Source organism: Oncorhynchus clarkii, chromosome 6 (genome assembly GCF_045791955.1).
Source record: "Oncorhynchus clarkii lewisi isolate Uvic-CL-2024 chromosome 6, UVic_Ocla_1.0, whole genome shotgun sequence".
Taxonomy (NCBI): Eukaryota; Metazoa; Chordata; class Actinopteri; order Salmoniformes; family Salmonidae; genus Oncorhynchus; species Oncorhynchus clarkii.
In genome coordinates this window covers 80,324,050-80,340,106 of record NC_092152.1, presented here as the reverse complement: position 1 = coordinate 80,340,106, position 16,057 = coordinate 80,324,050, and the positions used below count along the sequence as shown (strand labels likewise).

General features: G+C 44.0%; 1 protein-coding gene across 2 annotated transcripts in view; it reads right to left on the bottom strand.

Annotated features, from left to right (window-relative positions):
• Window positions 1-1,457: 1,457 nt before the first annotated feature.
• The window catches only part of LOC139411680 (ADP-ribosylation factor GTPase activating protein 2), a 30,973-nt gene continuing 16,373 nt past the window's right edge, over window positions 1,458-16,057 (bottom strand). For both annotated transcript variants that reach the window (XM_071158309.1, XM_071158308.1), the window contains 5 exons: window positions 14,672-14,800; window positions 13,043-13,319; window positions 6,079-6,169; window positions 5,241-5,362; window positions 1,458-1,825 (listed from right to left, as the gene is read on the bottom strand). In XM_071158309.1, coding sequence (XP_071014410.1) covers window positions 1,805-1,825; window positions 5,241-5,362; window positions 6,079-6,169; window positions 13,043-13,319; window positions 14,672-14,800 — 640 coding nt within the window. In that variant the 3' untranslated portion in view covers window positions 1,458-1,804. The remainder of the gene's footprint in view (window positions 1,826-5,240; window positions 5,363-6,078; window positions 6,170-13,042; window positions 13,320-14,671; window positions 14,801-16,057) is intronic.

Below are 16,057 nucleotides of genomic sequence, written 5' to 3'. Positions count from 1 at the left end.
AACAATCTGATGAGCACGTCTTCCATTAGTCATGGCTCCTGCCATTCAACAAGACGGTACAGAATGAGGGATCAAACTCCCATTTAGAACAGAATGAGGGATCAAACTCCCCATTTAGAACAGAATGAGGGATCAAACTCCCATTTAGAACAGAATGAGGGATCAAACTCCCATTTAGAACAGAATGAGGGATCAAACTCCCATTTAGAACAGAATGAGGGATCAAACTCCCATTTAGAACAGAATGAGGGATCAAACTCCCATTTAGAACAGAATGAGGGATCAAACTCCCATTTAGAACAGAATGAGGGGTCAAACTCCCATTTAGAACAGAATGAGGGATCAAACTCCCATTTAGAACAGAATGAGGGATCAAACTCCCATTTGGAACAGAATGAGGGATCAAACTCCCATTTAGTACAGAATGAGGGATCAAACTCCCATTTAGAACAGAATGAACAATCAAACTCCCATTTAGAACAGAATGAGGGATCAAACTCCCATTTAGAACAGAATGAGGGATCAAACTCCCATTTAGTACAGAATGAGGGATCAAACTCCCATTTAGTACAGAATGAGGGATCAAACTCCCATTTAGTACAGAATGAGGGATCAAACTCCCATTTAGTACAGAATGAGGGATCAAACTCCCATTTAGTACAGAATGAGGGATCAAACTCCCATTTAGAACAGAAACTCAATAGAAAAGAGCATTATGCAGAAACACAGCTGAGTTGCATTCCCTCCCATGTCTAAGTAACTTATCTTAGGGTAGAAACAAAAGACCGTGTGAACTCAGATCCAGGTCTTCATGTATTCTATACAAGTGTGTTTCTCAACATTAGAGGTTACTATGGCTTCCCAAAGTTTGTGGTGTGATTCTGTAAACCCAGTGACTGGTCAAGTATGGACTGAAGGAGACCACCATCCACATTCTTACCAGCATCGACCATTCAGTCAAAGCACCCGATCATTCCTAAGAAACACACACACTGAACTCTTTCTATTGAAAAAGGCTGAAAGCCAACTTTTCTTCTGACCCGACTGAAATCCTTTCAGACCCTGGTGAAGAACTCATATTGCACTGCAAGATGGGCTAGGTCATTACGTTTCTAAAATATAACCCCCCCTTCGTTCCCCGTCCATCTCCTGACCTTGGTAGATTGCGTCACTCAGTCAGCGAGTGGAGGTGTTGCGTTTTGATTCATGCTGTGTGGAGTTCAGTTAAAACATTCTTACAATGGAACTTTGTGTGATTAACTCGACTCCATTCAGACCAGAGAATGTCATCCGTTGTCATGGTAACTAAAATGAAGAGAGATAATCAACCGTACTGGACAACAGCTTCCCTTTGATGATGTTAATGCTGAATGGTTAAACGGCTCTGTCTGTTAAAACAGCGAGGTTGAAAACACACAGTAAAAACAATGTCAAAAAGCATGGTTCAACAGAGGGGATTGGTTATCATATCATTCTTAGAGAATACTTTATATCATTAATATTTGTTTGAAATCAGAGACCAAAACAGTATAGAAAACAAGACTAGTTAGAACAGAAAAAAAAAATACTTTACACCTTCCAGAGCTTTCTTCGCTGAAAATAAAACTTTGTCTCACTCTAAAAGGTGGGTGGACAGACACGGTGTAGGGTCTCCCTCCATTCATGCACTCTCTCTTCCCTTCTCTCACTACAGATACCAGTCAGTAGTGATGTGCTCTGTGCCCCCCCTCCCCTCCACTCTCTGTCAGTATGACGTCATGGCTCCCTCTCCCCCTGCAGCTGGGTGTTGGTCGTCCTGGTCTCTTCAGTAAGCGCCATAGCGATCCTAACACAAACACAAGAAGCTCGGTCAGCACACTAAGATCCATCTAGTGATGTTTTCCTACCAATACTGGAGAACCAACCTGAAGAAAACTGACAAACAGGAAGAGACCACCTGGACTTGTTCAATACAAATGATCAATTTCCCTTTTCAGTTGTGTGTCCTACTAGACAGGACAATAGAGTTTCTCTGTATGTGTAAATGTATTGTGTTGAGGTGTCTCTGGTCATGTAGAGTTTCTCTGTATGTGTAATTGTATTGTGTTGAGGTGTCTCTGGTCCTGTAGAGTTTCTCTGTATGTGTAATTGTATTGTGTTGAGGTGTCTCTGATCCTGTAGAGCACATATGTCAGAGTCAAGGCCCGCGGGCCACATCCGGCCCGCAAGAAGGTTTTTTACGGCCCCTGGGATGATCTTGATTTATTATTAGAACCGGCCCGCAGCAAGCCGGCAGCCCGCAGATCTTTTACACGCACCAATACTACATTTCCCACAATGCAAAGGTGACGCACCGAGCAGTAGGCTGCTTCATTTCAATATTTATTGGCACAGCAGTCGTCAGCATCACAGTAAAATTAACTTTCAGATACCCATCAAAAATGGCAAAACGGAAGGTGGATACTGAGAACCGGGGGTTTCAAACAAGGTGGGAGTCGGAGTATATGTTCACGAAGGTAGCTGGAAAACCTGTGTGTCTTCTGTGTGGAGAAAGTGTGGCGGTACTGAAAGAGTATAATCTGAGACGACATTATGAAACGAAACACGCGGACAAAAACAAGAATATGGACATGGAACAAAGGCTACAAAAGGCAGAGGAATTAAAACGAGGCCTCAAATCTCGACAGGCTCTGTTCAAAAAAGCCAAATCACAAGGCCAGGCTGCTGTCAAGGCCAGTTTTATTTTGGCAGAAGAGATCGCTAAATCAGCCCGGCCATTTACGGAGGGGGATTTCATCAAAAACTGCATGATTAAAGTTTGTGACGAAGTTTGCCCAGAAAAAAGGCAACTCTTTTTAAATGTGAGTCTGAGCAGAAACACCATTGCCGAGAGAGTAGACCAGTTGTCCATCAATCTAAAAGAGCAGCTTGTGAAAAAGGGAAAAGATTTTATTGCATATTCCTTGGCTGTGGATGAGAGCACCGACATTTCTGACATTGCCCAGTTGTCAATTTTCATCCGCGGAGTGGACTCCAACCTAAGCGTGACAGAGGAGTTTTTGGCTTTACGTCCTATGCATGGCACAACTACGGGGCATGATTTGTATGAAGAGGTGTCAAGATGTGTAAATGAGATGGAGCTGCCTTGGGAAAAACTTGTGGGTTTGACAACCGACGGAGCACCTGCGATGTGTGGACACAGGAGCGGACTGGTGGCGAAGATACGGGAAAAGATGCAAGAGGAAAACGCGACAGGTGAGCTGACAGCTTATCATTGTATCATACACCAGGAAGCGTTGTGCGGTAAAGCCTTGAAAATGGAGCATGTAATGAGCATCATCACGCGCACAGTTAACTTTATCAGAGCCAAAGGTTTGAATCACCGCCAGTTCAAGGCATTTCTGACGGAGTTAGAAACGGAGCATGGTGATTTGCCTTATCACACAGAGGTGCGATGGCTAAGCCAGGGAAAGGTGCTTCAAAGATGTTTCGAGCTTCGTGAGGAGATTTGTCTGTTCTTGGACAGCAAAGGGAAAGACACAACACAACTCCGAGACGAAATGTTTCTGTGTGAAATGGCTTTTCTGTGTGACATTACGAGTCATCTGAATGCAATAAACTTGCAGCTGCAGGGTCGGGATCGTGTCATCTCTGATATGTACAGTACAGTGAAGGCATTTAAAACCAAACTGACTCTGTGGGAGACGCAGATGCGGAAAGAAAATTTGAGCCACTTTCCCAGCTGCCAGACCATGAAAGAGAAGCTCTCTACCAGTGCGTTCCCGAGCACACAGTTGGCTGATAAAATAGGTATGCTTGCCGCTGACTTTCGACGCCGATTTGCTGACTTTGAAGCACAAAAAAGCAGGTTGGAACTGCTCGGTAACCCATTTGCTGTTGACGTGGAAAGCTCACCACCAAACCTCCAAATGGAGTTGATTGACCTCCAATGCAATGATGCACTGAGGGCAAAATATGCGGCAGTGGGTGCTGCGGAGTTCGCCCGTTTCCTCCCCGGCACAATGCCCCAGCTGCGCATCCAGGCTGCTCAAACGTTGTCTATGTTTGGCAGCACATACCTGTGTGAACAACTGTTTTCTTTGATGAACCTGAACAAAACATCACACAGAAGTCGACTTACTGCTGAACACCTCCACTCAATTCTGAGGATTTCTTCAGCTCAGAGCCTTACCCCGAACATTGATGAACTTGTGGAAAAGATGGGACACCACCAAGTATCACCCTCAACCTCAAACAAGTGAACATTACTGTGCAATCACATATTTAGAGTTTTTACTCAGTTCAAGTTTAAAAGTTAAAATTTAATATTTGTTTTCACTGCATGTTACTTCTCCTTAAACAAAGTGTTGTTTTTGATTAATAGATTTTTGCACTTTATTTTTTTGTATTTCAATCCAATTATATTTTAAAAATATTTCAGTTGAGTGGATGATAGAAAATTGCTATTATTGTTTTTTCTTTGAAGTAAATTTAGCCCACTTTTGCTAAAATAGAAAATATAGTCTACTGATGGTGCCTTGAATACCGGTTTCTTTCATTTAATGTTCATGTTATGGGGATATTTATATAAAGGAAATTTGTCTTTTGTGTCTGTTGAAAATTAAAGATTACTGACAGAGCCATAAGAAAATATTGCTTTATTTATCTGATCATATTGTAATATATTTGTTAGGTTTTCAGTAGGTTCAATTAGGTTCACTAGACTATATGCGTCATTTAAAAATTTTTCAATGAACATTCGAACAGTCCGGCCCTCGTCTTGTAGCTGATTTTTTTATTTGGCCCTCCGTCCATTTGACTTTGACACCCCTGCTGTAGAGTTTCTCTGTATGTGCAATTGTATTGTGTTGAGGTGTCTCTGGTCCTGTAGAGTTTCTCTGTATGTGTAATTGTATTGTGTTGAGGTGTCTCTGGTCCTGTAGAGTTTCTCTGTATTTGTAATTGTATTGTGTTGAGGTGTCTCTGGTCCTGTAGAGTTTCTCTGTATGTGTAATTGTATTGTGTTGAGGTGTCTCTGGTCCCGTAGAGTTTCTCTGTATGTGTAATTGTATTGTGTTGTGTTGAGGTGTCTCTGGTCCTGTAGAGTTTCTCTGTATGTGTAAATGTATTGTGTTGAGGTGTCTCTGGACCTGTAGAGTTTCTCTGTATGTGTAATTGTATTGTGTTGAGGTGTCTCTGGTCCCGTAGAGTTTCTCTGTATGTGTAATTGTATTGTGTTGAGGTGTCTCTGGACCTGTCACCTGTATGGTGTTCATGACGCCGTTGGCCAGCACGGCCATCTTGCCCGCCACAGTCTTCACCCCCTGTTTGAACTGAGCAATGTCTGGCCCCGTCGGCAGCACACTCTCATAACCTGCTGCCCCTACAGAGACAGAGATAGAACTGTTATGAGAATTTTGTTATCAATGTTCATAAACTTCAATTAATCTACTCAGTCTGCAACCCAGAGTTTGTAAGATTCTGGTTGAATGAAACAGACAAGAGTCCCAACTTACAATAGTCCAAATGTTTATTCACGGGAACGTTCTCCAGTCCATTATACAAAAACATCAATTTTATCCTTGCTCCTTACTTACGTACATACTTTCACACAAACAGTAGATATCCTACGCACATACATACACAAAAACAGTAGGTGAGTTGTATACTTCTCCGTAGTTCTCACCACTGTGTATCACTACCCAGCCGACATTTCCATTCCCCCCAGATTAGGGAGACCTTGAGAAGTACTCCCTGTCCTCATAAGTTCCTCAGAGTTCTAGCCAGGTCTGTTCAAACACAGTTTAATTGTTCTCTGTATTTTCTTAGGTACACACTTACACACACATTTCTCTCTCTCCCAGTCCAACCTAGTTGGACTTATATGTTTAATACTTTAATTATTCCTTATCCATGCTACATAAACTATACTCTCAAATGGTTAAGTTTCAGGGTAGAAATATTTAATAATTATCTATAAACATATAAATTATTTTATCACAAACACAAACATTAACAAATACTAAAACACACTCACATAACTTGCTGCCCCTACAGAGACAGAGAGAGATCAAACACACACACAACATTAACCCTTACCGGTGTCACGGTCACTCCCGTCCCCAAACAGGTCAGCAGAGCTGATGGACGTGTTGCCAGACAGGCCCTCCAGACGTGTCTTGGCCTCATACTGGGGAATGACAGAACACCATCTCATTAGACAACACCATCGCATTCGCTTGACTAGGCAACACCAACGACACAATCTCACTAGTTTAGGGCTGATCCCACTTAGACTGGTCGATTGTTTGGTCAATATGCTGTTGGTCGACCAATATTTCTTTAGTTGAGCAGTCAGTCGCAATATTATATATATTTTTTAAATTGTGCACAAGACACCTGTCTGATTGGACTGATCCATTGTGGAGAGGCCGTGGGGGATGGAACAGTCCATCACTAAGACATGTGCTACTGAAATTCTATACGATTCAATTACATAAGAACAATGGTGCAACACTAAATCAAAATATTATTTTATAACAAATGCGTTTGGATAGCGGTCGCTGTCCGCGGTTCTGAAACATCAGTGCGCTGTTGAATTGGCGCCTTTTCCTGGACCATGTTGCTATGTGGATAATAGCAGAGTTAACCAGCGTATTGGTGTTGAGAACAATGCGACGGAGACAGCGGTGGAGTGAGGAGACGAGGAAACAGCCCTTGCCTAAATTGTCTAGTCACAAAATGCCGGATACAGCAATTTCACAAATTAGGCAATAAAACAAATATTAATAATTTGCTATGTTTTAACAAAGGATTTAGAATGTGTTTCATTAGATGAGCCTCTGGTATTACACTGGACAAAAAAAGGCCCCAGAAATGTTTCATACGTAACCTTACTTCTCACACATGTGTTGACATCCCTGTTAGTGAGCATTTCTCCTTCGCCAAGATAATCCATCCACCTGACAGGTGTGGCATATCAAGAAGCTGATTAAACAGCATGATTCATTACACAGGTGCACCTTGTGCTAGGGACAATAAAAAGGCCACTCTAAAAATGTGCAGTTTTGTCACACAACACAATGCCACAGATGTCTCAAGATGAGGGAGCGTGCGATTGGCATACTAGCGGCAGGAAAGTCCACCAGAGCGGTTGCCAGATTATTGAATGTTCATTTCTCTACCATAAGCCGCCTCCAACATCGTTTTAGAGAATTTGGCAGTACGTCCATCCTGCCTCACAACCTCAGACCATGTGTTTGGCGTCTTGTGGGCGAGCGGTTTACTGATGTTCTCAACGTTGACAGAGTGCCCCACACATGTAGTGGGGGGATGGTATGGGCAGGCATAAGCTACGGATAACGAACACAATTGCATTTTTTCGATGGCAATTTGACTGCACAGAGACACCGTGATGAGACCCAGCATATTGGTGTTGTGCCATTCATCCACCGCCATCAACTCGGCCCCATGTCGCAAGGATCTGTACATAATTCCTGGAAGCTGAAAATGTCCCACTTATTCCATGTTGCCCATTGAGCATGTTTGGGATGCTATAGATCGACGTGTACGGCAGCGTGTTTCAGTTCCCGCCAATATCCAGCAACAATGACAACCGTTGAAGAGAAGTGGGACAATATTCCACAGGCCACAATCAACAGCCTGATAAACTCTATGTGAAGGTGAGGTGTCACACTGCATGAGGCAAGTGGTGGTCACACCAGATACTGACTGGTTTCCTGATCCCCTACATTTAAAAAAAAGTATATTTTGGTAGAAAGAACAGAATACTCTCGGTTGACCAATATTTGAATTTATTTTATGGGGACAGCCCTACATTAGCTAGACTAGTCAACACCAACAACATCATCTCATTAGACTAGTTAACACCTGTTCAGGAGTCTTATGGCTTGGGGGTAAAAACTGTTGAGAAGCCTTTTTGTCCTAGACTTGGCACTCCGGTACCGCTTGCCATGCGGTAGTAGAGAGAACAGTCTATGACTGGGGTGGCTGGGGGTCTTTGACAATTTTCAGGGCCTTCCTCTGACACTGCCTGGTGTAGAGGTCCTGGACGGCAGGCAGCTTTGCCCCAGTGATGTACTGGGCCGTAAGCACTACCCTCTGAAGTGCCTTGCGGTCGGAGGCCAAGCAAATGCTGTACCAGGCAGTGATGCAACCAGTCAGATGTTGCAGCTGTGGAACCTTTTGAGGATCTCAGGACCCATGCCAAATCTTTTTAGTTTCCTGAGGGGGAATAGGCTTTGTCGTGCCCTCTTCACGACTGTCTTGGTGTGTTTGGACCATTCTAGTTTGTTGTTGATGTGGACACCAAGGAATTTGAAGCTCTCAACCTGCTCCACTACAACCCCCTCGATGAGAATGGGGAAGTCCTAGGTGCTCCTTTTCCTGTAGTCCACAATCATTTCCTTGGTCTTGGTTACGTTGAGGGATAGGTTGTTATTCTGGCACCATCCGACCAGGTCTCTGACCTCCTCCCTAAAGGCTTTCTCATCGTTGTCGGTGATCAGGCCTACCACTGTTGTGTTGTCAGCAAACTTAATGATGGTGTTGGGAGTCGTGCCTGGCCATGCAGTCGTGGATGAACAGGGAGTACAGGAGGGGACTGAGCACGCACCTCTGGGGAGCTCCAGTGTTGAGGATCAGCGTGGCAGATGTGTTGCTACCTACCCTCACCACCTGGGGGCAGCCCGTCAGGAAGTCCAGGATCCAGTTGCAAAGGGAGGTGTTTAGTCCCAGGTTCCTTAGCTTAGTAATGAGCTTTGAGGGTACTATGGTGTTGAACGCTGAGCTGTAGTCAATGAATAGCATTCTCACATAGGTGTTCCTTTTGTCCAGGTGGGAAAGGGCAGTGTGGAGTGCAATGGATATTGCATCATCTGTGGATCTGTTTGGGCGGTATGCAAATTACTACTTGGCGTCATGAGACAGCCCTTTTCTGCTCTTCCGAATAAAACCCCCACCTTGAGAATTTCTCAACAGACCATGATTCTCTCCATTACGAGAGGACAAAGGTTGCAGACCAGCTTACCTCGATAACGAGAGGGCGAGGTTTGAGACCAGACTGCTGAATATTTTAACCATACCACGTTGTTAAAACTCTTAGACTATCGATACCGACAGAATAAGAACAAGTCTTTGATATTAATTACTAGTCTGCAGCTAGGAATTCGGTATCATTGAACGCGAATACCGACAACCGCTCAAACATCTATTCTACAAAGACATGAATGAATGTCACTCTGAACTATCTATTCTAACCACGATAGAGAGAGCGGACAGACTCCAACAGAAACAAACTTTCCAACAGAGATCCCGACGACACACTGAGCGTAAATATATATATTGATAGCAATTATTCCGGAATGAGTGAGCGTTCATGTGCAAAGGATTAGCATTTCAATTGTTATAATTATCAACTTTGTCCTGTCTTTTATCTCAGTCGAACCCCACTTCCCTTTTGTCCACCAAGCCGCGATACCAGTTTATCCCACTAGGAAAACTCCACTATCATTTCCTTGTAACTATTTACTGTTTGTTTATGCATTTCTGTGAATTACTTAGTAAATAAATGATTTTAAGACAATTGATGTATGGATGACTCATAGTGAAGACTGGGTTCGTGCAGATAACCAACAATTTACGACGTTTGGAATGAGACTAACGTGAGGTAAAGAAGAATTCATTAATCAGAAGACTATTGATCAGATATGAAAATATCTGAAAAGTTATATTAGGAAAATTATAACTTTGTAATCTGAATATTTTCCATGGTGCCACAACTTCCTAGTTAATTACAGTTACATGACTAATCAGTTTAATCACGTAATAATAATTAGTTATTTGATAAATAAGGTCTTCAGTTTTAATAATGCCAAAGACAACAACACCAACAACACCATTTCATATTAAAAGTAGAAATAGAACGAAACAAACAGGCATTTGATCAAGTGCACAAGGCTACATGTGTGCAAAACTAACATTCACTGAGTAAAAAATGTCATAATTCCCCCTCATTCACACAAGTGTTACTGTCAAGTTCAACACAACTAAGCCATATCTGTGGACTACACATTATTGCATTGAACACTATCTGCCTGTGGATATCTGTTCTACAATGTTCCAGCAGAGCATGAGACCCTTTGTTGGCATAATTGATCTCTTTCAGGCAGAGAGAACACCTGGCCTACCCCTTTATATCCACTGTATAGTGGCATCCAGCTTAAGCCAGGCCCAGCTCCAGCTACACTTGATCCCCGAATACACTTGTTTAACAAGCAACGCCTAATTTTCGCCTAATTCTCTCATTCTGAAAATTAACCACATATTGTAGAGGGAAAACATTAGCAGTTAGTTCGTTAGCTAGTTAACTAATCAACATTTCACACAGATTGCCAGAGTCCAGTAAGCAACTAAAGTGTTATAACTTGAGGAACGGCACAACTTCCGGTGAAACTGGAGGGCGCGCATTTCAAATAAATAATCATAAAAATGATGGATATTAAACATTTAGGTAGATACAAATGTCTTATATGCTTAAATTCTTGTTAATCTAAACGGCACTGTCCGATTTACAGTAGGCTTTACAGCGAAAGCATGCCATGCGATTGTTTGAGGACGGCACCCCACATCAAAATATTTTTACACCGGCACAGATTTCATAAATTCACAAATAGCGATTAAATATTCACTTTTTGGACATTTTCCTCTGATTTGTCATCCAAAGGGTCCCAGCTATAACATGCGGTGTAGTTTTCTCTTTTCTGTATACATCAATGATATTGCTCTTGCTGCTGGTGATTCTCTGATCCACCTCTATGCAGACGACACCATTCTGTGTACTTCTGGCCCCTCCTTGGACACTGTGTTAACTAACCTCCAGGCGAGCTTCAATGCCATACAACTCTCCTTCCGTGGCCTCCAACTGCTCTTAAATGCAAGTAAAACTAAATGCATGCTATTCAACCGATCGCTGCCCACACCTGCTCGCCCGTCCGGCATCAACTACTCTGGACGGCTCTGACTTAGAATACGTGGACAACTACAAATACCTAGGTGTCTGGTTAGACTGTAAACTCTCCTTCCAGACTCACATTAATCATCTCCAATCCAAAATTAAATCTAGAATCGGCTTCCTATATCGCAACAAAGCATTCTTCACGCATGCTGCCAAACATACCCTCGTAAAACTGACCATCCTACCGATCCTCGACTTCGGTGATGTCATCTATAAAATAGCCTCCAACACTCTACTCAACAAACTGGATGCAGTCTATCACAGTGCCATCCGTTTTGTCACCAAAGCCCCATACACTACCCACCATTGCGACCTGTACGCTCTCGTTGGTTGGCCCTCGCTTCATACTCGTCGCCAAACCCACTGGCTACAGGTTATCTAAAAGTCTCTGCTAGGTAAAGCCCCGCCTTATCTCAGCTCACTGGTCACCATAGCAGCACCCACTCGTAGCACACGCTCCAGCAGGTATATCTCACTGGTCACCCCCAAAGCCAATTCCTCTTTTGGTCGTCTTTCCTTCCAGTTCTCTGCGGCCAATGACTGGAACGAACTGCAAAAATCACTGAAGCTGGAGACTCACATCTCCCTCACTAGCTTTAAGCACCAGCTGTCAGAGCATTTTACAGATCACTGCACCTGTACATAGCCTATCTGTAAACAGCCCATCTATCTACCTACCTCATCCCCATACTGGTATTTATTTATTTATTTTGCTCCTTTGCACCCCAGTATCTCTACCTGCACATTCATCTTCTGCCGATCTACCATTCCAGTGTTTAACTGTTATATTGTAATTACTTCGCCACCATGGCCTATTTATTTCCTTAACTTACCTCATTTACACTCACTGTATATAGACTTTTTGTTTTCTTTTGTTCTACTGTATTATTGACTGTATGTTTTGTTTATTCCATGTGTAACTCTGTGTTTTTGTATGTGTCGAATTGCTTTGCTTTATCTTGGCCAGGTCGCAGTTGCAAATGAGAACTTGTTCTCAACTAGCCTACCTGGTTAAATAAAGGTGTTCTCAACTAGCCTACCTGGTTAAATAAAGGTGTTGTCAACTAGCCTACCTGGTTAAATAAAGGTGTTCTCAACTAGACTACCTGGTTAAATAAAGGTGTTGTCAACTAGCCTACCTGGTTAAATAAAGGTGTTGTCAACTAGCCTACCTGGTTAAATAAAGGTGTTCTCAACTAGCCTACCCGGTTAAATAAAGGTGAAATAAATGTTAAAAAAATATCCCAAAAAGTCAGTTTAGTTGGCGCCATCGATTTGAGTAATCCACTACCCCTAAACTTTGTTTCAACAAGTCAAAATACGTTTCTATTTAATCCTCAGATTCCCTAAAATGTAATTAAACTATAATATTTCATACAGAAAGTAGTATGTTCAATAGGAAAACGATATTTGCAAGTGCGTGTCCTTTTCATCGCGCGCGCATACACGAATTTCCAAGTCTGTGTCCCTGTAGTAAAACTCGTTATTCTTACTCGTTTTGGAAGAAACAAGCCTAAAACCTTGAACAAAGACTACTGACACCCAGTGGACGCCACAGGAATTGCAATATGGGAGCTGAAATTTAGTATGCCCCTATACTTTCCATTGTAACAGCACGGGCTCTCAAAAAAAATCTGGTTGGTTCTTATGAATTTGCTCCTACCATGTCTATTGTGTTATAGTCTCATACATTATTTTAACATTTCTACAAACTTCAAAGTGTTTTCTTTCCAATGGTACCAATTATATGTATATCCTGGCTTCAGGGCCTAAGTAACAGGCAGTTTACTTTGGGCACGTCAGTCAGGCGGAAATTGAGAAAAAAGGACCCTAGCCTGAAGAAGTACTATAGCGAATTGGTTAGGTTACTAATGTTAGCTCATCTGATGTTGTAATGTCAGCTTGCTAACGTTAGCTGTCTGGCTTTAATAGCCAGCTAATTTAAATGCGGCACGCTTTGCTTTCTAAGTTTCCGTTCAGTTGACAGGTGGCTTGGTATTTGTTGGTAATACAGTGGTGTAACTTTACCTCGGCATAGCTCTCGCGGCCAAAGAACATGTCGGAAGAGATGGCCTTGGCGTTGGCAAACTTCTGCCGGGCCTCGCTCGACTCGGACACGGGCGCCGCCGCCTCCGCCTTCCGCCGACTGGGCCGTTCTCCGATAGGCTGGATGCTGGAGATTGTCACCTCCTCTTTAGGCTCCTCATTCTCCAGGGCCCAGGAGGAGGTGAAGGAGGCCACTCCCCCATCAGAGTCCCACCGCGAGCCGAAGCCGTCGCCCGCCGTAAACGGGTTGTCCTTGTACCTGTCCCAACAAAGCACACACACAGAGGCAGGGATAGATCCAATGTTGTTGGTCAGGTAGGGATACACAAGGACACATTCATAATGGATTAGATCTGAGGAAACAGAGGTAGATGAAGGGATATATTATACAGACCCAAGGCTCTACCCCTAACCCAAGGCTCTACCCCTAACCCACAGACCCAAGGCTCTACCCCTAACCCACAGACCCAAGGCTCTACCCCTAACCCATAGACCCAAGGCTCTACCCCTAACCCAAGGCTCTACCCCTAACCCACAGACCCAAGGCTCCACCCCTAACCCATAGACCCAAGGCTCTACCCCTAACCCATAGACCCAAGGCTCTACCCCTAACCCATAGAACCAAGGCTCCACCCCTAACCCATAGACCCAAGGCTCTACCCCTAACCCATAGACCCAAGGCTCCACCCCTAACCCATAGACCCAAGGCTCTACCCCTAACCCAAGGCTCTACCCCTAACCCAAGGCTCTACCCCTAACCCATAGACCCAAGGCTCCACCACTAACCCACAGACCCAAGGCTCCACCCCTAACCCATAGACCCAAGGCTCTACCCCTAACCCATAGACCCAAGGCTCTACCCCTAACCCATAGACCCAAGGCTCTACCCCTAACCCATAGACCCAAGGCTCCACCCCTAACCCATAGACCCAAGGCTCTACCCCTAACCCATAGACCCAAGGCTCCACCCCTAACCCATAGACCCAAGGCTCTACCCCTAACCCAAGGCTCTACCCCTAACCCATAGACCCAAGGCTCCACCCCTAACCCATAGACCCAAGGCTCCACCCCTAACCCATAGACCCAAGGCTCTACCCCTAACCCAAGGCTCTACCCCTAACCCACAGACCCAAGGCTCTACCCCTAACCCACAGACCCAAGGCTCTACCCCTAACCCACAGACCCAAGGCTCTACCCCTAACCCATAGACCCAAGGCTCCACCCCTAACCCATAGACCCAAGGCTCTACCCCTAACCCACAGACCCAAGGCTCTACCCCTAACCCATAGACCCAAGGCTCTACCCCTAACCCATAGACCCAAGGCTCCACCCCTAACCCACAGACCCAAGGCTCTTAGATAATTATGAAAGGATTGGATAGGTGTCTTAGCAAGATGAAGACAGGTATATCAAGCCTATCTGAAGGCAAGTTGGAACCATTACCATATTGTTAATACCAATCCAATCCTTTCAGCTGTATACAACAACCCCAGTGCCTGGGAGGTAGCTAGCTTGGGGTTGGAAGTCCATTTGGAATTGGACAGAAACCCCTTTTTCCAGTACTACTCCATAGGAGAAGACATTCCGATCTGTTTGGGGGATGTGACGTACTTAGGGGGTCCGGAGGAGAAGCCCGGTTCATCCAACATGTCCAGTTTGGAGCGAGGCGAGGACTTGGCCCCCAAGGGCGTCTCCTGCTCAATCACCTGCATCTCTGACATCACTGAGTGAGATATGGTGCTGGAATACATAGAATACACACACACTTAAGTCATGTCCGCACACAATAATGTACTGCAACACAATCTACACACACACAGACACCGCAAACACATAAACACCACTGAAGTTAAAGCCACACTCTGTAACATGGCATCCTATCAAAGAGTGGGACACCAACCAAAAGAGTCAATAATTAAAGGGATACTTCGGGATTTTTGGCAATTAGGACCTTTATCTACTTCCCCAGAGTCAGATCAACTCCTTTATCTACTTCCCCAGAGTCGTCAGATTAACTCCTGTATCTACTTCCCCAGAGTCGTCAGATCAACTCCTGTATCTACTTCCCCAGAGTCGTCAGATTAACTCCTGTATCTACTTCCCCAGAGTCGTCAGATTAACTCCTGTATCTACTACCCCAGAGTCAGATCAACTCCTTTATCTACTTCCCCAGAGTCAGATCAACTCCTTTATCTACTTCCCCAGAGTCATCAGATTAACTCCTTTATCTACTTCCCCAGAGTCGTCAGATTAACTCCTTTATCTACTTCCCCAGAGTCGTCAGATCAACTCCTTTATCTACTTCCCGAGTCAGATCAACTCCTTTATCTACTCCCCCAGAGTCAGATCAACTCCTTTATCTACTACCCCAGAGTCAGATCATCTCCTTTATCTACTACCCCAGAGTCGTCAGATCAACTCCTTTATCTACTTCCCCAGAGTCAGATCAACTCCTTTATCTACTTCCCCAGAGTCAGATCAACACCTGTATCTACTTCCCCAGAGTCAGATCAACACCTGTATCTACTTCCCCAGAGTCAGATCAACTCCTTTATCTACTTCCCGAGTCAGATCAACTCCTTTATCTACTCCCCCAGAGTCAGATCAACTCCTTTATCTACTACCCCAGAGTCAGATCATCTCCTTTATCTACTACCCCAGAGTTGTCAGATCAACTCCTTTATCTACTTCCCCAGAGTCAGATCAACTCCTTTATCTACTTCCCCAGAGTCAGATCAACACCTGTATCTACTTCCCCAGAGTCAGATCAACACCTGTATCTACTTCCCCAGAGTCAGATCAACTCCTTTATCTACTTCCCCAGAGTCAGATCAACTCCTGGATACCATTTTTATGTCTCTGCGAGCAGATACCCATTCACTTCCAGTCATTGCGCTAACGCTAGTTAGCATTGGCTCACAAAACTCTCTCTAACTTCCTTCAAACTTGACACGGACTATAAAAATGGTGTCCACGAGTCCATCTGACTCTGGGGAA